The 18,152-nt window shown below is 49.2% G+C and overlaps 1 protein-coding gene across 3 annotated transcripts in view; it reads left to right on the top strand.

Moving 5' to 3' along the window:
• Positions 1 to 17,674, top strand: part of ANP32A (acidic nuclear phosphoprotein 32 family member A) — a 41,068-nt gene extending 23,394 nt beyond the window's left edge. For 2 of the 3 annotated variants that reach the window (XM_032244629.1, XM_032244630.1), the window contains exons 2-7: positions 8,489 to 8,638; positions 8,880 to 9,002; positions 11,687 to 11,885; positions 13,545 to 13,642; positions 16,104 to 16,167; positions 16,437 to 17,674. In XM_032244629.1, coding sequence (XP_032100520.1) covers positions 8,489 to 8,638; positions 8,880 to 9,002; positions 11,687 to 11,885; positions 13,545 to 13,642; positions 16,104 to 16,167; positions 16,437 to 16,498 — 696 coding nt within the window. In that variant the 3' untranslated portion in view covers positions 16,499 to 17,674. Of the gene's footprint in view, positions 1 to 3,247; positions 3,355 to 8,488; positions 8,639 to 8,879; positions 9,003 to 11,686; positions 11,886 to 13,544; positions 13,643 to 16,103; positions 16,168 to 16,436 lie in introns of those variants that run through there. The other variant, XM_032244628.1, reaches the window with a different exon arrangement.
• The last annotated feature ends 478 nt before the right edge of the window (positions 17,675 to 18,152 follow it).

Below are 18,152 nucleotides of genomic sequence, written 5' to 3'. Positions count from 1 at the left end.
TCTGTGAGATTTTCCCTGGGTCATGTAGCCTGCCAGTTCTAAAACCCTTTTTCCACACCGCTGCTCACATCTCCCAGCAAAGCTAGAACCAAGACCCCTCCTTCTCTTCTTCAGACCCCAAAACAATTCCTGCTTCTCTGTGAACACTTTTTTTTTTTTAAGACAGAGTTTCGCTCTTGCTACCCAGGCTGGAGTGCAATGGCGCGATCTCGGCTCATGCAACCTCCGCCTCCTGGGTTCAGGCAATTCTCCTGCCTCAGCCTCCTGAGTAGCTGGTATTACAGGCACGCACCACCATGCCCAGCTGATTTTTTGTATCTTTAGTAGAGACGGGGTTTCACCATGTTGACCAGGATGGTCTCGATCTCTTGACCTCGTGATCCACCCGCCTCGGCCCCCCAAAGTGCTGGGATTACAGGCTTGAGCCACCGCGCCTGGCCTGTGAACACTTTTAAGAGCTATACATGCTCTTAAATCAGGCAGGCCTGGGTTAGGAGCTGGGCAATCAGGGAAGGCTTCCTGCGGGAGGTAGAACTGACAGGTCCTTGATACGGAGTAGAGTCTAGACCAGCTGGAAAGTAGGAAGGAGGTTTAAGGGGAGGAAGCAAAGGAACAATATCAGGGAGGGGCCCAGCTAGAATTCACCAGATAAACAGGCCCATTTTGCAAGCCCCAAACTCAGGCCCTGCAGCCACCCCAAGCCTGCAGAGTACTGCCCTGAGTCTTGTGTTTCTGGCTGAAACATCTGCAGTGAAACCAGCTCCTCTGCTTTGGTAAAGCAGAAACCCAAGTCCTCCTCACACCCGAGGGAGGAGAGAGAGGAAGCTGGTTCCAGGCGGTGCAGGAGCAAGTCACAGGGTTTATGTTAATGCGGGCCCTCCCCGTGCCGGCGGCTTAGCCTATGAGCCGGGGCCCTGGCAGACAGCTTAATTACCGCTGCAGCGCGCCTCAGCTTGTGTTCCTTGGCTCCCTAAAATAATAAGGATGGCGTCACCGACTTCCCCAGGCCATGTGCTCCCCGCCTGCCTTCAGAGCTCTATTGTAGGAAACAAACAAACAGAAAAAATCAGAGAGACATGGATGCTTTTCTCTTAGGGAGATTTCTTTTGTTTGTTTTAAAGTAATAGAGGACTCTGCCCCTAGTTAAGGTTTTAAAAGAGCTTTGAGAGGTGTGGAGATCTGGGTCTACTACTATTGAGGCCTCCTGTTAGCAGAAACTTGAAAGCTACACGGATGATCTGTTAATTTCATGGTCTTCCACTGGGGACGTGAGTTCCGATCCCTGGTGGTGGTGTGTCTTGCAGGGAAATGAATCGCCCAGCGCACGGTGACTCTGGGCCCAACTCTGGACCTTGCCTCTTCCTCTGGAAAAGGAGAGCTGAGCTTCACCAAAGTTTTGTAGACTATGGGTCACATTAGACATATTTTGTTTTAAGTAATACAAGAAGGTAATTGCAAGTGTTAAGTTTTGTTTTCAGTTGCATATGCCTGCATACACATAAAAACATAGGTACTGAGCCACGGTGTAAAATGTAGAAAGCCACTGGCCTAGGAGATCCCTAAGGCCTTACTAGCTTTCGAAATGTCTAACTTTTCTCCCAGAGCTTTTACTTTTTGTCAACATGGAACCTGACTGATTTTTGCAGGTTTTGCCACACTGGCTTTTAAGCAAAACGATAGATTTTATGGTTAAAACCACAAAGTGACAAGCATCTATCACCCCAGTCTAAAACCTTGGTGTCTCAGACAATTTGGCCTTCTAGCTGAAATGGGATCTGCAACAGGGGATGGCCCATTTAAAAGCTGACCTATTTAAAATCCACGAGCACCAAAAACACAGGGTCAATTTGATATGAGTCTTCTCTTGGGTGCAAAGACTAGAACCTGAAAACCAAATTGGTCAGGGACTGACAAGCTTGAAACCAAAGCTACAAATATTTATTGAATTCTTGCTCCGTGAAGGAAAAAACAATCAAGGGTGGTCAGGGTTAGTGTGAAAAACGGAACAAGGTGTGGATGTAAAATCCAAAGGGACTTGTTTTGAACAGACCATTCCTGGTTCCCCAACAGGGTGAGAGGCCTCTCATTTTCTGTAAGGAAGCCGTACAGACAGATTGGTTGACTCACATCTGCTAACCTGCCTTTTGTTCCCATTCTTGTGCCTGGACTGGACCCAACAGTAAAGATGGCCGTGGATAAAGGGGAAGGCGTGTGGCTTTTGCCAAGCTGGGGATGCTCTAAGTACATTCTTATTTAATCCAACCCTAGGTGATGGACATTATAGTCACTAAAGGAAATGGAAGCTTAGAGATGTAAGTTGGCCAAAAAGAAGAAAAGTTGAACTGGAGCCAGTTCTCTCTGACTCGAGAGCCTGCCTTCTGTCCACCTTTCCATGTTGCCTCGGGAAGTACTAGAAAAAGAAGGAGCAGTTCTTACTCTGAGCTTCCTTCTCTCTGGTCCTGTCCTTCAGAGGTCTCTGTTTCAGGCCCAGACCGTCTACTTTAATCAGGGCGAGCTTCGCAGGCATGTGACGCATACAGCGTGCACTTGGTTTAATGCACTGCTGTCACTGTCTTGAAATTCTTAATAATTTTTAAGCAAGAGGCTCCATGTGTTTCATTTTATAGCTTTTGATATAGTGTATCTCCTCTGTTGGTCCTTCTGGGTCTCCCTCATCTGCCTTTAGTGTGCCTGTTCTATCTGGTGGAGGCATTTGAAGAATGCACCCTGGCCCAGCCCTGGTCTTGCTACCTGGCACACGGAACTGGAGTTGTTTACTGGTGGCTGTCTCCCCCCAGCTGGCCACCACACCTCTTGCTGGCAAGGACCTCGACCTTGGCTTACTGTTTCTTCCATGTCCCCTCAGACAACCATGTCACAGGCGTGCCCCGTGTAGAGAGGGCTGCAGACCTGTATGCAGAGCCCTGGGTCAGTCAGGTGGGGGGTGCAGGGGTGGAGAGCGTGCACAGCTGATCTGCCTTTCAGGGGCTTGTGCTTGTCTTGGGGCACAAGAAAGACTCCAGAAAACACTGGTATTGTTTATAAAAGGTAGGGCTCATCCAACATTTATTCTGTTGAATACTGTTGAGTACGTTTCACGACAGTTTGACTCACCTCTATATTTCCGGCACCTAATGTTATGCCTGGCGCAATAAACAGGACATTTGTTAAGCAGTTGCTCTGGTCTCCGCTCCCTGCTAGGCTGATTACAGAGAAGGACAGTCCCTGACCTCTAGGAGGATCGGATGCTTAATACACGATTAAATGATTCATGCAGCAGCTGCCCTTGGTGCCCCAGGATGCACAGAGCTGGGCTGGAGAAGGCTTCCTGGGGAGGGGAACTGGATTTGTAGCGTAAGAGTGAGAGATGGGGGGTGCTGAGATTGGATGAAGGGGAGGGAGCTCCGAGAATGGAGAACCTTAGTGGTCATGTGTAGAACATTGAATTTTCCCCAAGGTAGTGAGAAGCCAGGAATGTTTTCTGGGCTGGAGTTTACCCTTCATAGGTTAAACAGATCTCATCATCCCTTTTCTACAGAGGCAGAAGCCTGAGGCCTGGGGGAGAGAACTGAGATCATTGAGCCAGTTGGGTCCTTGCCCTCTAGGTCAGTCCTGTTCCCAGTAATCCAGGCTGCCTCCCGACCACTTCCGTCCTCACAGTCACAGAGACCTGGTTTGGAGGCAAAAGCAGGCTTCAAGTGACTTGAGGTGACAGTGACCAGCGCTACAATGTTGGGAATAGAGAGGAAAGGTCAAATTTGAGAGATCTGTAGAGACATGATTTCAGTTTTAAAACAACAAATTCTTCCTTAGAGCAGTAACATATTTGTGTTTATCATGGAATTTTCAGGTCACATTGGTGAAAAATGACTGGCAAGTCTTTGCTTTGGAGACAAGTTTTTCAGGAAGAGCAGGAGCCCCAGCAATCTGACATCCTGGGAACCTTCAGTGCTGCCTCACTGACCTCTCTCATGCATATGACGGCCTCTTTCAGGTGTTCACTTGAGGAATGAAGCATTGGGTCCTGTGTAGGTTTCTCTTTGGGGTGTTGGAAAAGCTTCTGATACAAGCAGAGTAATTTCAGTTCAACTAGATAGAGTAACCACATTTGGATATTTTTAAATGGCCGGTGGAATTGGGAAAGAGTCTACAAAAGTACAAATTTTCAGTTTAATTTTAACTTTGCACTTCGCTCACACCCAGGACTTGGCAGGGGAAGTGGGCCTTGATTTTTTTTTTTCTTTTTAAAGCAGAACACACCCTGGATGGAAAAGGGATGTACTCTTCACATGGAAGGGTTAGAGCCAAGTACAGAGGAAATGGGTTTGGTATTGTAGCAGACGTTCGGGGTGGGTCTAGGCTTTGAAACTGGAGCACGAGGAAAGTGTGGCCGTATGTGGAGGCAGGCAGGGAGGATGCCTTTCACAGGCAGCTGTTGGGCTGGCATTTCTGTTTTGTGCTGTTTGGTGTATTTCAGTACTTCACAGCTCACCTGCTGCTCCCATTGGGGCCCTCTTCACCTCACAACAAGCGGTGTGTCTTCCCTCATGTGGTTTGGGCTTTTTGGTGGTATCAGAAACCTCAGGTCTAAGCCCTGGCCCCTCCCTCCCCTCTGTGACCTCACCCCGCATGAAGCAGTGGGGATTCTGAAGACCTCACCTTTAAAAAGATGGGGATTTTTCGGGGGAGAGCAGGGTCCCAGGCCCCTCTCTGTATCCTTGCCCGCTCCTGCAGCGTCATCTGAGCCAGGGCAGGGCTGGGCTGTGTGCTTGGGTTGCTAAGGACGTGTAACCAGAGCGGAGACCTCTGGGGGTGGTGCCCACCTGGCTGGTGGAACAGTTAGAAGAGGAGCTGAAAGGGAACACTTACGGCTGTAGGGGCAGAAAGGTGTGATGATCCCTTTCGTCACCCATCATAGGAGTCACAGCCAACACTAACAACAAAAGAAAAGCATAACAAATTTATTTAATCAAAGTTGTAAGTGACATGAGAACCTTCAGAGAAGACTCAAAGACCTGGGGAAACTGCCTATTTTATACTTAGATTTGATGGGGAGTAATAACAGCATGACAAAATGTGATTGGATAAAGGGGTGTAGGCTGAGCGGGAACCCAGCAAGGCCTGTCTGTTCAGATTCTTCTTGGCCTCTCTGTGTAGCATTCCTTTCTCCTAGATATGGGGCAGGACCTCTCTGGAATGAGGGTCTTCAAAGGAGAAGGGAGAGAAGAGAGTAGCCTTTCTCAGCTTTGCTTTGGGAAAGAGGAATTCTAGTTTTCGTGGCCTGCCCTGGGGAAGAGAAGTTCTGAATTCTCTGACTTCTAGGGAGAGAGGGTGAGAGAGAGGAGGGCAGGAGGAAGTCACAGAGAGCTTGCTTCTGAGGCCTTCCAGTCTCCTTTAATTCAGAGTACTCAGCACACCAAAACCCCTTACACTGGGGTCATGTGTTCTGAGGCCCAACACAGCCAAGAACTTGTAGAATTGACTTAGGGGTCTAGGGAGAGCTTGTGCCCAAGATTCCTGTCCCAAGAAGCCATCAGGGGCCCCTGCTTAGCTTGTACCTAACAGCAGCCCCCTGGGTGCAGTAGACACGCTCCTGTGACCTTGTTTTGGGATTCTAGGATAAGCAGTTTGGATGTGCCTTTAAAACGGAGCCAACACATACCCCAAGGAGTGGTTATGGGGATTAAACGGGACTGTGTATGAAGCACCTAGAGTGTGCCTAGCGAGTACTCAAGAAAGATGCGATCATTATTTTTAATAAAACCATTATTAGTGGTTGCTTGCGTATTGTCCTCTAGAGGAGAGGCCACCAGTTTGGGTGCGATGGTAGAAGCCGGGGACTGGCCTTGTCAGGACTCTGAAACCTATGTCTAGCTGTAGCATTTCTAGGTAGCCTGCCCCAGCAGCAGCCCCTTGGGCTGTGGGCAGGGGTGGCAGGCAGCATTGTGCATCTCCAGGAAGGAGGCTGACTTCCTGGACGAATTCCCTGGGCTCCCCAGCACTGCCCTCCGAGGCCCTCCTCTCCTTGGCTGACGGCAGTAAGAGGAGAAGCCATTGACCCATCTAGAAAAACCACATGCCTGCAGTCTTTGAGGGTAGACTGGAATCTCTTCTCATATTTGCCTTGCTTTGGTGGAGCTTCAAGAATTCTCAGGGCCTTCCAAGGAAACCAATTACTAAAGAAGACTCTGAGCCATGTGACTCCAGTGTTTACTGCACGAAGGCGATGGCTCCCCTCCCCCAGTTCAGTTACTCTCCCTCCATCTGCACTGGTCCCCGAAGGCCCAGCTTCCTGGCTCTACACTGCTTTCCTGTCCTGGGGCAGAAGGCCTCACAGGATTTATTCCCAGGCGCTCTTGCCATGACCTTGAGAAGGTGGCTTGACCTGGACATCTGGATCTCAGGGACTGAGGGGGTGGGAAAGGACTCAACCTCCCCCTCTCAGACCCAGTAGGAAGGTGGGCTTTGTGGCCATTTCCTAGGCTGAGAGCTCCTTAGCTCCAGGAGAGGGCTGCACTCCCTGGCTCTCCCACTCTGTGGGCCCTGCCAGATGAAACCCACAAATTGCTGCTGTCCCGGGCGGAGCAGCATGCCTCCACCCACCACTGAAGAAAAGACAAGGCAGCTGCAGGGCCCTGCAGGACTCTGAGATCCAGATGGACCCCAGCACTCCCCTGCTCTGCCCACTGGCAAGAGTGGACCGAGGAGGGGCATAGCAGGCTTCGTGTGGACTCTGTTTCCATCTCCTTTCCCCCATATCTCTACTTGGCCCAGAGATGCCTGAGTAAGAGGGGCACCTGGTCATTCTGGGCCCAGTAGGAAGAAGCTAGGCAAGTTGGCATGCTCAGAGGAGCAGGAGCAGCCCTGGACAGGGACTGGTTAGAAAGCCTGGCTGCTTATCCAAGAGAAGAAAACCTCGGGGCCGGAGCAACCCTTTGAACAATGCAGGACTGCTGTAGACAAGGACGAGCTTGTGCCATGTGACCCATTGGTGAGAAATCAGGGCCTGTGAAAGGAAGTTCCAGAGAGAGAGGGAGGCAGCAAATCTAGCTGATACTGGTGTTTCCTGGCAGATGCAGGGAGCTTGGGCTTCTGTGTCCTGGGTTGAAGGGACTCTTTTAGATATGAGGTGCAGGCAGGGATCACCTTTAAGGTGTCCTCCAGTCCAAAGAGGCCAGGTTTCCCAGAAGCTGGGCTGCTCTGGGGCAGGTTGGAGAACTGTGGGTCAGCTGCCTGGAAGGAGGGCCGCACGCCGGGTCTCCCTTGTTTACTCCCAGGGTCGTTTTGTACCTGCGACCTGGTTACTCTTCTCCGACCTATCTTTTTGCCTTCTTCATTAGAACCTGCAGTTTCACCTTCTGCTAAGTCTACCTCTTAACAGTCCTGTGAGAAGGTGGCTTTTTTCAGTTCTTTCTACTTCATTAGAAATAAAGGATTTAGGACCCAAGTTGTGGACAGGAGAGTTGAATGGGGAAAAGACAGGGCCACAGACGTGCCTCCAAAGACAGACTTTGGGATTCTGTTGACTTCAGCATTTCATATGGACCCATCCTAGGTTTGGAAGTTTCCATTCTCCTTCCACATCTATGCTGGACCATGAAAAGCAAAGTCTAGAGCTGTGCTATCCAATATAATAGTTACCTGTGTCTCTTTGCACCTACATTAATTGAAATTAAATAGAATTAAAAGCTCTGTTTCTCAGTCTCACTGGCTGCACTGCAAGTGCTCTGTGACCACACGTGGCTAGTGGCCCCCGTCTTGGACAGTACAGTATGTTTCCATCCTTGTAGGAAGTTCTGTTGGACAGCGCTGGGCTAGAGGTAGAGGAGAGTTGGAGGAGCCCCTGGTCTGCTGCTTGCCTCGGGGCAGGCCACGTGGGTTCTGCCGTGTGAATGCCAGTAAGCAGTGGTTTTACTCCCTTATTAAACGTGGCCCCCTTGCTCTCTGTGGATGCTCACGGGACCTGCTGGTGGCCAGTGTGGCAGAACAAGACATATTTTTGAAGGTCTGCTGTGATGGCAGGAGTGGGTGAAAGCAAGCGGTCACGTAGGGGTCTCATGAGGGCATTGGGGTGGTGGGGCAAGGCCCAGAAGTCCCCAACAGTGCTGTGGCTGGTGCATGTGGGTTTTGGGAGAATGCCAGAACAGCACTAGAATGAGACCACCAACCTTGCCAACGGCATCAGGACTTACTGGGTTTGTCTTCTGTGGTCCAGCCAAGACCCCTGTCTGAAGTGGCTCCCTGATTCTGCAGCTCTGCTCACCACAGGCCTCCTCTCACCCAAATGTTGAAAAGGCAGAGAAGTCAGGGTGCGCAAATCCATCCTGTGGTCGTTAGCAACACAGTGATCCAGAAAGCTGGACGAAGTGACGGAATGACGGACTGCTTCCTGTGTCTGTCTCCCTGTTCTCCCAGGAGTCCTCTAACACCCCTCCCCTGCTTCAGCCCCATTCTTCACCTTTACTCACATGGTCGGTCCTTCTTGCAGGTGAAAGAACTTGTCCTGGACAACAGTCGGTCGAATGAAGGCAAACTCGAAGGCCTCACAGATGAATTTGAAGAACTGGAATTCTTAAGTACAATCAACGTAGGCCTCACCTCAATTGCAAACTTACCAAAGTTAAACAAACTTAAGAAGGTAAATAGAGTGTTTGGAGTCTGTGTGTGTGTGCCGGGCAGGGGTGAGGAGGAGGAAGGGTTCTCTACTTTGTGTTTAGAAAGCATAATTGAAGGGAAAGCCAGGTGCGCGCACCAGCACGCCAGGCAATTCCCTGAGACTGCTTTCCCTTCTTGCCCGTCAGGGGAAAGCTGGGCAGCTCTGAGCCGGGAGCCTTTATTTTAAAAGCTGTTTCTGCGTTTTCTTTCCCTGCCTTGTTTAGCTTGAACTAAGCGATAACAGAGTCTCAGGGGGCCTGGAAGTATTGGCAGAAAAGTGTCCGAACCTCACGCATCTAAATTTAAGTGGCAACAAAATTAAAGACCTCAGCACAATAGAGCCACTGGTAAGTCATCCAGACCCTCCCCTCCCTGCAGGGGTAGGAGGCGGGAGGAATTGGCATCAGCCAATACTACTTTTGCATTTGTCCTTTTCCCGCTTAATTTCTTTGACTCTCATGCTGTGCTGTGAGACAGAATTGAGCTATTGTTTCTGCTGCGTCCACAGAGAAACTGAGGCCCAGAGAAGTTAAATAGCTTGACCAAGGTCACACAGACAGAATGGGCAGCTATTGTACAGGTGGGGTAGAACCCTAGTCTCAATTTCTGGTCTCAGTTTTTGCTCAGCTTTGGAAACCTGAGCTCTAATGTCTTCAGGTGAGGGCATGGCTTGTTGTCCCTTTTTGGGAAGGTAGGAGTGATCCAAGAATTAAACTGGCCCTGGAGGTGGACTCCAGTTTTCTCCTTGGGTCTCTGGCCTCTGAACTGTGGGATGAGTCAGTCCTGACATAGAACCATGGAATGACTGAGAGCCGTGTGGTGTGAGAGCCTCATGCAGGCAGCCCTTCCTCAGCGTGGCATGGAGAAAAGTGGCCCCTGGTCACCAGTCCTTGGTGTGACAGTGACCAAGCCCTCAGAGACCTGGGTAGCATTTCTGGCTCATCTGCTCATCCGTATAGAGATGGACAGCTCCCAAGCTTCACTGATTTACCAGCCAGAAAGGGGCAGGTCATGCTCAGAACAACACTTTATATATTACCAGGATTTGATTGGCTGTATTCCTTTGATTTTAAGGAAATCAGCTGTAAGATGTGTCACTGATGAGATAACAACTCGTAATCCCAGAACTCTGGGAGGCCAAGGCAGGTGGATCACTTGAGGTCAGGAGTTTGAGACCAGCCTGCCCAACATGGTGACACCCCGTCTCTACTAAAAATACAAAAATTAGCTGGGCGTGGTGGCAGGCACCTGTAATCCCAGCTACTCGGGAGGCTGAGGCAGGAGAATCACTTGAACCCAGCGTGGGGCAGAGGTTTCAGTGAGCCAAGATTGTGTAACTACACACCAGCCTGAGTGACAGAGTGAGACTCCATCTCACAAAAAAAAGAAGCACTGCAGGCATCTAGAATCAGGGAAAGGTCAGGAGGACAATTGACCACATTTGCCAAATTTCTCTTCTGGGTTTATAGGGGAAGTTGGGTATCCCTCAGTTTGGGCTGGCGTTTTCAGGGTTTCTATCCCAAAAGGCACTCCTTGCCCTCCATGGCTGCGCACGGGACTTGCTGTTGGCTAGTGTGGCAGAACAAGACACTGGCATTTCTTTTGCAAGCTCAAATTTTACCTATCCAGTGACGGCATTGGGGCCAACTAGTAGAATATGCTCCCCACAGAACTTCTTTTCAGGTCTTCCACTAGCCTGTTAGGAGAAAGACAGACGATTTTGATCTGTCTGGAAGTCTTGCTTTTGTAATGTCATTGCAAAAGGAAAAAGTCTTTGAAGTTCTGTGTATGTGTGTATGGGTGATTGAGTGTATAAAATCTTTGTGAAACATTGTGATTCAGTCACCATTAGGTATCAGGCACATCCACATTCACACCGTCCACTGCCCCCTGCCCAGATCACACGTGTCTCAGTGCTTTCCCCACCCTGCTTGTCAGTGTGTGTTGCCTCACCTCCCTGGGATGGGAAGCTGCTTTTGGTAGAAGGTGCCGGGCTTGCCCACACAGACCACTGTCAAGACTTCCACACTGCCCTTGGCTCCTGCTGAAAATGACCCAGGTCTCAACTGCAGGGTCAAAGAGAGAACAACCTAGCTCCCGACACTGACTCCAAGGAGCAGTGGTTTTACTCCCTTGTTAGACCTGGCGCCCTTTGGATCAGGGTCTCAGCCTGGGATAGGATTTTTTTGTGCCTCGTACCTCGAAGGTCGGTGAGGTACGAAGTCAAAACGCAGCTCAGTTACTTGGCAGCAGTATGACCCTTCACTTCTTGGGCCTCAGTCTCCTCTACTAGCAAACAGGGATAACATTGGTGAGAACCCATCTGGTAAAAATCTTTGACAAAGCACATCATGTCAAATACTAAGGACAGAGTTGGGATCCTCCACTGGATTTTCCTCTTGTTCTTTTTTGACAGGCGGTATTTCAAAGAGTAAGAGCACAGGTCTGAAGTTGTGCTGCCTGATGAATTACCAATCCTGTGCCTTTCATTTCCACATCTGTGAAGTGAACTAATAATTATTTCTGCCTTACAGGGGTTGTGAGATAAAGTGACTCAGTACATGAAGTGCTATGTTAACTGCCCTCATCATCCTCATTATCAGATGCAGAAGGAGTTAGTTTGTTAGTTCAAGTTGACTTTTGGTTTCCCCCTGGCTCCTTAGTCTCAGGGAGAGGCAGCAAACCTCTTGGCTCCTGCACCAACAAAACCCCAGGTTAATTTCAAGTCGGTCACTGTTAAGACAGAAACTGTAATTGTAGAATGAAAGTGTTAACATTGGATAAGGCTTCAAAGATCCTCCAGTCCAACCCCCCGCCCATTTTCCAGATGAAGACACTGAGGCCCACAAACCGCAGGTGATGTGTCTGGGCAAACACCATGGCTAAGCAGAGCCAGATCCAAGCTTCCTTATCACCTGGAAGTCGTGGTCTGTCCACACTGTCTCATGGCTCCCTGGCCTGTTTGCTGGAGCTGTTCCCCCGCCTTCCTCCCACAAATCACTTACTGTTGACTTCATTTTTCCACTTGCAGAAAAAGTTAGAAAACCTCAAGAGCTTAGACCTTTTCAATTGCGAGGTAACCAACCTGAACGACTACCGAGAAAACGTGTTCAAGCTCCTCCCGCAACTCACATATCTCGACGGCTATGACCGGGACGACAAGGAGGCCCCTGACTCGGATGCTGAGGGCTACGTGGAGGGCCTGGATGATGAGGAGGAGGATGAGGATGGTGGGTGGCAGGGGGTGGGCTGGGGCTGCAGGGGCCCAGCTGAGGCCTTGGGGCTCCTCCTTGGTTTTACAGAGTGGGGTGAGCTGGGTGGTTGGGAAGCCCCCACCCAGCTGCTGTAGGCTGGCCAGCTGTCTGGCAGCTGCCTCCTTCCAAAGCTGTGGAGGGGAGTGGGGCGGTCTGCTTTGTTTGCCATAGTCCCTAATCTGTCTCATTGGTTGACTTCCCTGAAAGAACAGGGCATGAGTCCCATGCTCATGGAACTATCCTGAGATTCTCCAACTGCAAAATAACTCCTTTAAAACCATCCAACTGAGCCAGGCGCGGTGGCTCACGCCTGTAATCCCAGCACTTTGGGAGGCCGAGGCAGGTGGATCACGAGGTCAAGATATCGAGACCATCCTGGTCAACACGGTGAAACCCCATCTCTACTAAAACTACAAAACATTAGCTGGGCATGGTGGTGCGTGCCTGTAATCCCAGCTACTCAGGAGGCTGAGGCAGGAGAATTGCCTGAACCCAGGAGGCGGAGGGTGCGGTGAGCGGAGATTGCGCCATTGCACTCCAGCCTGGGTAACAAGAGCGAAACTCTGTCTCAAAAAAAAAAAAAAAAAACCATCCAACTGAATCCCCACTTCAGTTTTTATCTATTTTCCAAACCGCCCCCCCCCCCCAGAGTGGGATGCTACAGTCCTTCTATAGTGTGACCCGCACTTAGACACTCTCCCAGGAAGGGAGGGAGGGGATAGAGAGGAGGGTGTGGCCTGAGGCCCCCCCACCTTTCCCATCTAGGTATTTCTGTAGTGGAGAGGAGGTCTGCGGCCAGAGGGGTTGTGGGGCCCCCTGGTGGTTGCAGGCCACAGGCCCATACTTAGGGGCACTGCTCAGGTGCTCAGGAGCCCCAAGTGTTGAGAAATGGGGGGCTGCAGGCAGCTTCTTGGGCTTTCTGGCAGTGTGGTGTGCATTCGGGGCCTACAGGAAGGAAGGAGGGAAAAGAAGGGAGTTCTTCTCCCACTCCCTCCCCCCTCGCCACCAGCGCAGTGCCGCTTTCCCATGGGTCTGGCCAGATGAAGTTGAGAATGGAGACACTTGCCTGATTAATTCAGACACAGGATTTTGGTTTTCCTTGTTCAGTTGGGAGTGTTTTGCAAGATACTCAGAGACCGTGTTTGCCTTGGTGGGGATCTCCTGATGTGGCAGACAGCAGCCAAAACTGGCAGTCCTGGGACCAGGTCCCCTAGGCCCAGCTCAACCAGTGATTTGATGTGTGACCTTGAACAAGTCAGTTCTCTCTGTGCCTCAGATCTCTCACCTTTAACGTGAGGAGTTTGGCCTAGGTGCTCTTTCTAAATGAATTGACCTTGCCGCTTTCCCGGGCCCCAGAACTTGTTGCCCTGCTCTGACAGTTTCCTGGTGGTCTCAGTGTGAGAGTCTTTCACATTCCTAACACTTGGGAGGGGGCTTACCCTGGGCACCACTGCAGGATGTGTTTAATTATGTCAGCACTGTTTGCATGGGAGTTAGTGTGTTCCGTCTTTGGGCTTAGGTGGGTGTGGGAGGGTCATGGGCCCCACACTGAAGGCACCACAGGGGCCTGTGCTGCATGGGGGCAGAGCCAGCTCCTCACTAGTTCTGTTTCCATTCCCTGTTTCGATTGCACAGAGGAGGAATATGATGAAGATGCTCAGGTAGTGGAAGACGAGGAGGATGAGGATGAGGAGGAGGAAGGTGAAGAGGAGGACGTGAGCGGAGAGGAGGAGGTAAGGAGGCTGGGGTGCGTAGGGCAGGGCCACCGTCTGCCCCTTTGAGGCAGCCCCACTGAATGCCTCTGTCATCAGCCTTGGCAGCCCTGGAGCCCTGGTTAGGAAAGTTGCTCCCCCGTGGTAGGTAGTGAAGTGAGTCCGTTTCAGAGCCTTTCACTGGGCTGGTTCTGGGGAGGCAAAGAGGGGAAGAGGACTTTGGAGGCAGGGACTCAACCTGCTGCGGTAGACCTGGCCTTTGTTTCTATGTGAAGAAGCACAGAACGCGTGGCCCCATTTTCTGTTTTTTGCATTCATATGCTAATTACGATATTCATTGAGCACTTAAACTGTGTGTTAGAGAAAACCAAAGACTGCCTTGAGCTGATAGGCAGCAGGATAACACTGCTGGATCCCGAATCAGAGAGTGACACTATGCAAATAGAGCGTCAGGAGTTGGCCATTTTCCTAAACAGATTGGCTGGTTCCCAGTTTTTTAACAAGGTCTGTGAGGGGGCGAGTCCCAGCTCTACCACTCGCCAGCTGTGTGTCCCTGGACGATTTACTTGACCTTTCTGAGCCTATTTCTTCATCTGTAAAATAGGGATCATGATAGCTTTCTCACAGGGTTGTTAAGAAGATAAAGTGAAGTGTAAGTAAAATGCTTAAGGACAGTGTCTGACAAGGGGTAAGTGTCTGACTGCTTATTGGAGGCGTTCACACCCTCCTCCAGGTTCCTGGCACTGTGTGTTGGGTTTTGTGTTTGTATGTTCTGAGTCTCTCTAGCAGAGTCATTTTCTAGGACTTGCTCAGAATTCTAAATCAACTCTTGCTAATTGCAAAAGTTAGACCTGGAGAGCTTTCAAGTGACAATACCCTGGACAAGGTGCCTGTGTCCCCTCCCAATTCCCCCTGCAGTTTCCTGTCTCCCTCCATGGAGGAGGCAGACGCATCCGCTCACCACACGGACTCACTCAGATAGTGTGTTCCAGTCGGCCGGCCCAGACTCGAGAGACACAGGCCAATGACAGTAGAAAAGCCAAGTCCGGGGGCAGTGGCTCACGCCTGTAATGCCAGCACTTTGGGAGGCCGCGGCGGGCGGATCACTTGAGTTCAGGAGTTTGAGACCAGTGTAGGCAACATGGCAAGACCCCGTCTCTATTAAAAATACAAAAACTAGCCGGGCATGGTGGTGGGTGCCTGTAATCCCAGCTACTCGAGGTTGAAGCACGAGAATTGCTTGAACCGGGGAGGCGGGGGTTGCAGTGAGCCAAGAAGTCACCACTGCCCTCCAGCCTGGGCAATAGAGTGAGACTCAGTCTCAAAAAAAAAACAAATCTGGTGAGATGAGCTTGGTTTGTGTTTAGTTGTGCTGCTGGGTTTGTCCTCTCCTGAGGCCTGGACTCAGGCTCATCTCTAAAGAATATTGTAAGTATTTTACAAATAAAGTCTTAGTAACAGGTTTCCCTAGAAGAGAGCAGTAAGTTATGTTGGCTAATAGCTGTTACATCTTCCTCTTCCTGTTGCAGGCATGCAGCATGTGGGATTTGGGGGTTTTTTTGTGGGCTTTTTTTTTTTTTTAAATTATCTCACTGACCATCTGCATATTTCCAGCTTTCAGTAAAGGAGAGCTTGTACATGCAAAAAAAAAAAAATGCAGAACCTTAGCAAGCAGACTGATGAGGGAACTCTTTGATGACATTCTAAAAGAATATTTCCCCTGACAAAAAGAAGTCTGTCACCAAGTTCTTTTAAACTTCAGGAACCGGGTTTAGCCAGCAGAGATTTAACTAGCGTATACCTTCAGGAGCAGAGGAAAGCAAGCCCTGTGTTGAGAATGAAAGTCGTACACCTTGCTGAGTTTCCAGCTGGTTGGGAATGATGTCCTCAGAGGGGCTTGAATTTTTCTTCCCCTTCCCTCCCCTCCAGGTGATCCAAGTTTGCAAGCTAGGGAAGGGGCTGGGTCGGGTGACATTGTACTTGCCCACAGAATCTGGATTTCCTGAAACTGGGGTCTTCCCTTGAAGCCAAAACTAGATTGAGGACAGATGCAAGAAAGGATGGCCTACTTTGCACAGCAGGGAGCCTGCTCGGGAACTCATTCTCCTCAGAGAATGTGCAGGCTGGAAAGCTGCCTGCCTTACAGGGACTTCAGATCAGAGTTCTTAACCTGGGGATGGAATCCATAACCCCTTGAAACTGCTTGCAGATATTATAAATGATGCGGACATTTTTCTGGAGAAGGAGTGCAGCTTTCTGCAGATTCCCACGTGGAATCCAAATAAATTAAGATTGGATCCTTGATCCAAAATAAATTAAGAATGTCTGCTTTACATTCCTCTCATGATGTCAAGTCTTGGTGGGGGGGGGGGGCTCTGAGAGGCTGGGGGTGACCCCGGCATTTTTGTTCTCTGTGTGGCTTCCTCAGCATGTCCCAAGGCCGGGACATTTCCAATGTTCTTTTGTCTGTCTTTTCTCCTAGGAGGATGAAGAAGGTTATAATGATGGAGAGGTAGATGACGAGGAAGATGAAGAAGAGCTTGGTGGTATGGCAGCCTTTCTACTCTGGGCTGGCAGCAGCCTGGCCCTTTCACTTTGACCTCAGATTGCTTAGACCCCAAGGCCCCTGGTAGTAGGCAGGACACTCCTGTTAAAGACTGCAGGTCCCCCGCTCCAGCTGTGCAGATGCCTTGCCTCGGTTTCCCCGAATGGCACAGCTTGCTAGTCATGTGGTCCCCTGGCTTCTCATTGGGTGGGTTAAGTTAAAGAGGCGGAATGAATAACTAATCCAAATGCCACTTTCTTACTCTTCCAGAAGAAGAAAGGGGTCAGAAGCGAAAACGAGAACCTGAAGATGAGGGAGAAGATGACGACTAAGTGGAATAACCTATTTTGAAAAATTCCTATTGTGATTTGACTGTTTTTACCCATATCCCCTCCCCCCTCCAATCCTGCCCCCTGAAACTTATTTTTTTCTGATTGTAACGTTGCTGTGGGAACGAGAGGGAAAAGTGTACTGGGGGTTGTGGGGGGAGGGGGGGCGGGAAGGGGGTGGAATAAAATACTATTTTTACTGCCACTCTTTATTTTTTCCCCCTACTTTTTCTTTGTGTCCGGTTTTTGTCCCTGTAAATGCGATAGCTAAGTACACACTAAGTGAGCATTTGTTCCTGACTCTCCAAGAGGATGGTTTGGAGTTCTCTTATGTCTCCTGGTATTTCCCAAGTCTCTTGGGTTGGGTGGAAGGCCATGGCTGGTCTCAGTTGGGTTACTCAACGCCGAGGAGGGGCTGAGCCCCAGCCATAATCTTTTGCTTTGGTTCATATGATACCTGCTTTTCTCGGGCCTGCTAGAGGCATCCAACGCCCTGGTTTGTAAATAGCAACCTAAAGGCGTATTTTGGCACTGGTTTGGGGACATTCCCCATCTCTCATCCCTTTTCCCCTTCACAGATGGTGGTGGGCTTCGCTCTGCAAAGAGAACTCTGATGTGACTCTTGAGAGCTTATGAGCCAGAGAGCTGAAAACGGCAGGCTTGTGAGTTACAAGGAAAATGGATTTATTTGGTAATTATAATTAAAAGAGGAGAAACAAACCCTCAAACTTCAACTTCTTTAAAAGAAAAAAAAAAAAAACTGTCCTATCTTGTTCTGTAAAATATTAGAACGCTTTGTTTTACAAAAATGATGAGAGAATTCTTCCACATGTACTTCTGTGCTTAGAAAATTTTTACAGACCTAAGCGCTGGAGACGTTGCTGCATGTCGGCTGGGTTTTTTTTTCATACACCCGAGCACGGAAAAACTAACGCAAAATTGTATTTTCTTACCTAGTGGAAATCTGAAATGACTGCAAATTCCTAGTGAATGTACAGGTTTGCTTTTGTGTCCCTCTTCTGGTTGCTTTAGAAGTGACGTGTAATTTCTGAACCCATGTTTCATCTGTATAAAAGAACATCTGCACCAGTTTTTCTCCTGCCCCTCAGAAGAGCCAAACTTTGAGTTTTATGTCTGTTTGTCATTGATAAATTTCAATAAATCTTTTTATACAATTTTTTTGGGGATGGCTTCTTTGAGTCCAACAGGCCATTGATCTTTTCAAGATGCATTCCAGATGAACTGCTAGGTGAGGGGGGAATCTTCATTTTTGTCACCTGATAGAATAGCTTTTCTTAAGATATATATATATAATGTGATACTAAGTTTGGGTACTTTTGGTCTTAAAGCAAGACTCGGTGGTGTGTCTTCATTAAAAGCTTCATTTAAAAAAGTTACAAATATCTAAAAAAAACAAATACCCAAACAAGTTAGGCCAACCTTAGAACCTTGTTTTGAATATCTTTCATTGTTTTGTTTGTGATATTGTAAAAAGAATGTATGGTTAAAACTCAGGAATGTATAAAACAAATTATTTCGCAAACCCAGAGGTTTACATATGGTGTTTTATTTTCTTACTTTACTTAACAGTATTGTAATGATTTCCCTGTATCTTTAATTTTCAGAGGCATGTATCTTAAATGGCTACATCGTAGTC

The sequence above is a fragment of the Sapajus apella genome, unplaced genomic scaffold, assembly GCF_009761245.1.
Source record: "Sapajus apella isolate SASKATOON/1434 unplaced genomic scaffold, GSC_monkey_1.0 scaffold55, whole genome shotgun sequence".
NCBI lineage: Eukaryota > Metazoa > Chordata > Mammalia > Primates > Cebidae > Sapajus > Sapajus apella.
This window is presented reverse-complemented; position numbering and strand designations above follow the sequence as displayed.